The sequence below is a fragment of the Cebidichthys violaceus genome, unplaced genomic scaffold (assembly GCF_023349555.1).
Source record: "Cebidichthys violaceus isolate CVI_PGR_0920_01 unplaced genomic scaffold, fCebVio1.0.p SCAF_38, whole genome shotgun sequence".
NCBI lineage: Eukaryota > Metazoa > Chordata > Actinopteri > Perciformes > Stichaeidae > Cebidichthys > Cebidichthys violaceus.
This window is the reverse complement of record NW_027176572.1, coordinates 1235387-1241386: the sequence shown is the minus strand read 5'-3', so window position 1 is coordinate 1241386 and position 6000 is coordinate 1235387. Positions and strand designations below refer to the sequence as shown.

General features: G+C 48.6%; 1 protein-coding gene across 1 annotated transcript in view; it reads left to right on the top strand.

Annotated features, from left to right (window-relative positions):
- Nucleotides 1-2181: 2181 nt before the first annotated feature.
- Nucleotides 2182-6000, top strand: part of myo10 (myosin X) — a 97812-nt gene continuing 93993 nt past the window's right edge. The window contains exon 1 of the mRNA XM_068726056.1: nucleotides 2182-2445. Coding sequence (XP_068582157.1) covers nucleotides 2425-2445 — 21 coding nt within the window. The 5' untranslated portion in view covers nucleotides 2182-2424. The remainder of the gene's footprint in view (nucleotides 2446-6000) is intronic.

The following is a 6000-nucleotide window of genomic DNA, read 5'->3' as shown; positions in this document are numbered from 1 at the left end:
ACATTGATGCTCATCAGCTTCAGATTTCTGGAGGTTCTTTATGTTTAAACTGGTTTCCACTTGTCTTTCAAACAGCAGAAAGCTGCTTGCGTTGTTTTGTCTTAGTGTCGATGTTGCAGCATTTTGACGTGGAGACGACATCTCTCTGAACTTCCTACACACTCAGCACAATGTGATGTGGTTTGTTGTGAACGGGCTGAAACACACAGAGTTTAACTCCCGGCTAAGTGGTTCAGCAGCTCCTCGTCACTCAGAGTCAACACCCGCATGTCGACTCCCCAAAATAAACCCAAGAGACCAAAAGGTGGAGCTGCGGCTCAGGTCGAGCTCATTCCTCACGCTGGATCCGGTCCGACACCCGACCGAGGAATCCTCGGGGTCGCTGCAGGGACGGAGCGCTACTCAACCTCTGTCAGCGGCCCAGAGTTAGGGTCCAGGGTGACCAGGGTGACCAGGGTGACCGGGGTGACGCTGTGGGTGGGGGGGGGGGGTCCACCATCACTGTGTTTAACTTTAGAGAACATTAACCAAAGCAGGGAACAGGTGTTAATGTTTACAATGACCTCAGCTTTTCTTTTGTCTGACTATTTGTTTCCCAGAAATCATTGATTTGATGATTTGAAAGTAATAAACACGTTGAGGTGTGGAAACAGTGAATATCTTTATGGGTTATAAAGAAAACTATGAATACTGAGGGCTGGAATATATCAGAGGCAGCTAATGCTCTTACTTTGGAAAGAATTGCCTTCATAGCAGTTAGCAATGTTAACACTCAAAGGGGGGGGGGGGCAGCACCACAGACTGTTTATAAGAAGAGGACGTAGTCGTCGTGACGGCACCCCTTGGTTTGTGGACTGATGTTATGAAGGCTCCAGTTTGGCGTTTTGGCCGTCGCCATCTTGGATTTTTTTGCAACCAGTGAACAGGGAGTGACCATATTAGGACTGGTGTGTTTGACTCTAAATGGAGCATAATGTACTAAATGAACATCATGCTGTGTTGAAGAAGACTGTAAACTAGAGATTGAGACCATAAACTCATGTTTACAATGTTTACTGAGGGAATAAATCAAGAGAGAAGTAGAGTCATTTTAGACTAGACTTCTATACAACCAGAGGAGTCGCCCCCTGGTGGACACTAGAGAGAATGCAGCTTTAACACGTGAAGCTTTGGCTTCACTCTGCCTGGGCTAGCACTCAGGTTTGCTGCTCTCCTGCCAAGTCAGCAGCTGGGGGCACAGCAACCCAAATGACAGGAAGGACGTCTGGCGGGGGTCAGGGGTCCTTCTGTGTGCCGAGTAAGTCAAGTGTAAAACCCGACACACTCCTATGTGTTTGGATTAGACATGAAGACTGTGTGTTGTGAACCTAACCTAAACTAACCTTTCCTAAACTAACCTTTCCTAACCTAAACTAACCTTTCCTAAACTAAACTAACCTTTCATAACCTAAACTAAACTAACCTTTCCTAAACTAAACTAACCTAAACTAACCTTTCATAACCTAAACTAAACTAACCTTTCCTAAACTAAACTAACCTAACCTAAACTAACCTTTCCTAACCTAAACTAACCTTTCCTAACCTAAACTAACCTTTCCTAAACTAAACTAACCTTTCCTAAACTAACCTTTCCTAAACTAAACTAAACTAACCTAACCTAAACTAAACTAACCTTTCCTAAACTAAACTAAATTAAATCAACTCTTCTGAATGACTGAAACATCGATGTGAGCTCACGGTCCTCTCGCTGGCTTCTTCCCGAGCTTTCAACCAGATCACATGGTTGTTTGCTCAAGTTGTTGCGGTCGTGTTGACTTCATCAGTTAAAGTAGCTGTTAGATGTTAGATGTTATTTAATTCTACTCAGATCTAGAATGAATCTCTCGGCTTCCGTTCTTCTCTACCTGCACACATCATCTCGTCGTTCAGACAGCAGGAGGAGTCCGAGAGACAGCGGGGCTGCACGAGGAGGAGGAGGAGGAGGAGGAGGAGGAGGAGGAGGTGCTGGGTGGGGAGGTGGAGCCTCGGGATTATTGTGCACCGGTCTGACTGCCTGCCTGCCTGAGTGAGTGAGTGAGTGAGCGTCTCCAAAGTTTGAACCGGTCTCTCGGTTAATTCGCTCCTGTTGTGGAGTGTTGACCAACAACGGGAGCGACCCGAGGACTAAAGGGGGGGAGGGGGGGACCAGAGGTAGTCCGGGCTCCTGGAGGAGCAGACCCTGAAGTGTGTCTGTTTTTTAAAGAGGTCTCTGCTGGAGACACAAAGAGTAAAGCTCTACTGTAGCTCCACGCTGACGGACCCGCAGCCCTCCATCCTGCACACCGTCAGGAGGAAGACCATGGACTGAAAGCTCCTCGGACCTGGGTCCCTTTATTTTGGACTGACCGGACAGTAAACCCTCCGGGATTACAATAACGAGGGGCGATGGATAACTTCTTCACGGAGGTAAGACGCCTCTCTCACCGCTTCAGTCCCGCAGCATGTCGGACACTCCGGGACACTCCATGTCCCTCTGACCGGGACTCCTTATGAGTCCTTAGAATAAACTTTAGGACGCTTGTACCTATTCAAACATATCTTATAATCCACGAAGCATCACGGCAACATATCATAGGAATATATTCATATCATTAAAGAAGTTACAAAGTGCAATAAAGTCACGACTGAGATACTAGAATATGGAAATGCTGCGCGATGAAAGTCAACATAAACTCACCACTATGACCTCCTATTGAAATACCATTCAGCTTTTATGGGAGCAAAGGTGTCATAAAGTGCTTTAAATGAGCGCACACACACACACACACACACACACACACACACACACACACACACACACACACACACACACACTCTCTTTACGCCCCTATAGGAGCACCATCAGAACATCACGGGGCTGTGCTGGGCAGACTGGGGGAGGTTTGGACCTGGTCCCAGTGGGTCTGTGGTATTTCCGCACCTCTTTTCCAGTTTCCTCCAAGAAGAATAAAATAAATAAATAAAAGTGCTGTAAAAGCTATTAATAGAAGTCTGGACCTGGGACCAACAGCAGAGAGCTCTTTTATTACTGAGCGGTAGTATGATGAACATGTTTTAGTTTCTCTGATTCCTCCTCCCACAGTTTGAATCTAGTCCATCTATCATCTGTCTGTTAGAGAGAAGCAGCTTCTTATCTCCCTGCAAAGGTTAAAACAACGTTTTAAAGTTGTGTCTTCAAGCTGAACTCCCTCTTCTGAACAACGATAATCATTAGTTCCCTTTGCTTTGACGTCCCTGTGAGCTTCCTGTCATCATCTCCTCCAGCTTGTCACAACCTGGAGTTCTGTTGTCCTAACGGAGGACAGGTGCACCTTGATAATGAACCCGGGTGCAGTCAGTCCGGTTCCTCCTGCTGGTCTCTCTCTCTGCTCCCTGGTTGTGTAAACCTCTCAGGAGCCGTGAGTCACGGATGATGAGCGTCCACGCCTCTCCGTGGTGACGGCCAGGTAACGGCAGCTACACCTGAGTCACCGGTCCTGAGTCCTTCTCTTCATTTAGGGACTCCGAGCTTTCAGGGGGCGAAGATATAGATTTTCATGCACTGATACACTTAGAGATGTTGTGCTGTTTTGCTTATGTAACTGTCTTCCCTCAAACTAGTGGAAATGTAGCAACAATAGCACATATTTAAGAGAATTCCTCAATGTAAGGAATCAGCTGGGGGGTGTCATGAAGACATCTCTTCTCTACACGTTCTACTCTGTGTCGGGTGTTAAAACCGGTTCCTCTCCAGGTGTAACGGTTCGACAGCTGCTTCCTGGTTGAAAGGTCTCCTGCTTCCTCATTGGTTGCATTTAAAAAAAAAATATCCAGCGAAGGCTTTTTTAAGGCGGTATGAGGGGGGGAGGGAGGGAGGGAGGGAGGGGGGGGTCAAAGGTAATAAGAGTCAGTGAGCTCACGGCTGCTGGTGAGAGAGTTCAGTAAAACAAACACTCCTGGTTTAAGGCTTCTCTCACGGCCACTGATCACACATCTGGATGTTGAGCTCCTAGGGAGGGAGGGGGGAGAGAGAGAGAGAAGGGGGGAGAGGGAGGGAAGGAGAGAGAGGGAGGGAGGGAGGGAGGGAGAGAGAGAGAGAGGGGGAGAGACAGAGTGAGAGAGAGGGGGGAAGAGGGAGGGAAGGAGAGGGAGGGAGAGAGAGAGACAGAGAGAGAGAGGGGGGAGAGGGAGAGAGGGGGGGAGAGGGAGGGAAGGAGAGAGAGAGAGAGGGTGGGAGGGAGGGAGAGAGACAGATAGAGGGAGAGAGAGACAGCGAGAGGGAGAGAGAGGGGGGGAGAGCCAGAGAGTGAGGGAGAGAGAGAGAGAAACAGAGAGAGAGAGAGGGGGGGAGAGAGAGAGAGAGAGGGGAGGGGGAGAGACAGAGAGAAAGGGGAGGGAGGGGGGGAGAGAGAGAGAGAGGGGGAGAGAGGGGGAGAGAGAGAGAGAGGGGAGGGGGAGAGAGGGAGAATATGTGTGAGCTCCAGAAGCAGGCGTGCACATCAGTCTCAAATGTCGTCCTGCCTGTTTTTCGTATCTGCCGGCTAATCGCGGCTGAAACAAAGAGGCCAGTCTTTAAGGAAAAGGGCATTTGACAAGGAGGCAAAGCAGCTTCCAGGAGGTTTGAGCGGAGAGGAATGTGAACTGGGAAAGGAAACCGGAGTGTTTCATATTCATACTGGAGACGCTTCAGACGAGAGACGGATCACTGCTTTACTCCCTTTGTCAATGTACACTTCTCATCGTCTGTGCGAACACAGACCCACAAAGCATCATGGGTACATGTTGATGTCGCTAAACCATTTGTACCTCATTGAGCCCTCTTGTTGGCAGGAAGCGTTGAGCGTGCTTCCTTCTCACAGTGCATGAAGTGAGTGTTGTGTCTCTGATCAACCGGGCTGCAGCCACAGCAGTCAGAACTATGAATAGACTGCAGACTCTCATCACCTGGTCACTCCCTCAGAGACGTGAATCGGTTCTCCGGTCCGACCGTCTCCATCACTTGACGTCCTGCTTTCAGTGCAGAGGAGAAGAACTGGGACACACCAACAGGACCTCATTTAAAGTGAGAGGGCTTCAAGCTGCCGATGGTACGGTCCGGTGTCACGGCAGGTTGTGAAGCAGTCAGGAGTTTAGTGTACAGGAATAAAATAATGCCAATAGAAGGTCAAGTAGGATCCTTATTGGTGGTGCAGACATGAACTGAGTCAGAGCGACTGACGTACTTTAGAATATCCTAAGAGATTATTGGTGGACGTGAGGGGAGCTGGATGAGTCCAACAAACGGGACTTTCAACAAGAACGCTGCTGTTTGTCTTATGAGGGGTTTTCCAAACTGTTGGTGTTCATAGTTATTTTAAGCACAGCTGCAATGTTCTTCCTCAACACGACTGTTTGTCTGTTGGATCCCACGAAAATGAAGAGTGGAAAAAAGGTCTTGAATGATGTTTTGAGAACTAAACTGAGGAGGCAGGATGAGGCAGGTTTGGTTCTGGTCGGACAGACCGTCACCCTCCAGGCTGCACGTTGATCCTGGTCTGCGGGCGCCTCTGATTGGCCCGGTACCCAGTGTTGTGATATGATCCAATGAGCAGGCAGCACTGGATCAGCTGGTGCTCTGAGAAGGTGGAGTGTGTGTGTGTGTGTGTGTGTGTGTGTGTGTGTGTGTGTGTGTGTGTGTGTGTGTTGACACAGTGGAGACGGTTTGTTTTTATTTGAACTGTTGGGCGGGGTGCGAGGTACAGGCCTCACCTGTCCACCAGTCAGAGAGCGGTTCAGTCAGGCTCTAGGAAGAACTGGAACTAAATATGCATATGAGGGTTTTTAATACCCTAAAATGCTTCATTCTTAAGAAGACAATAACCACAGCTCATGGAGTCACATTTCCCCACGCTGTGCATGGCTGTATGTCTACCATCATGTCATCAGCTGTTAGCTCAGCTCCATTCAAGATCCAGCAGCTGAAGTTCTGATAGTGAAAACCAA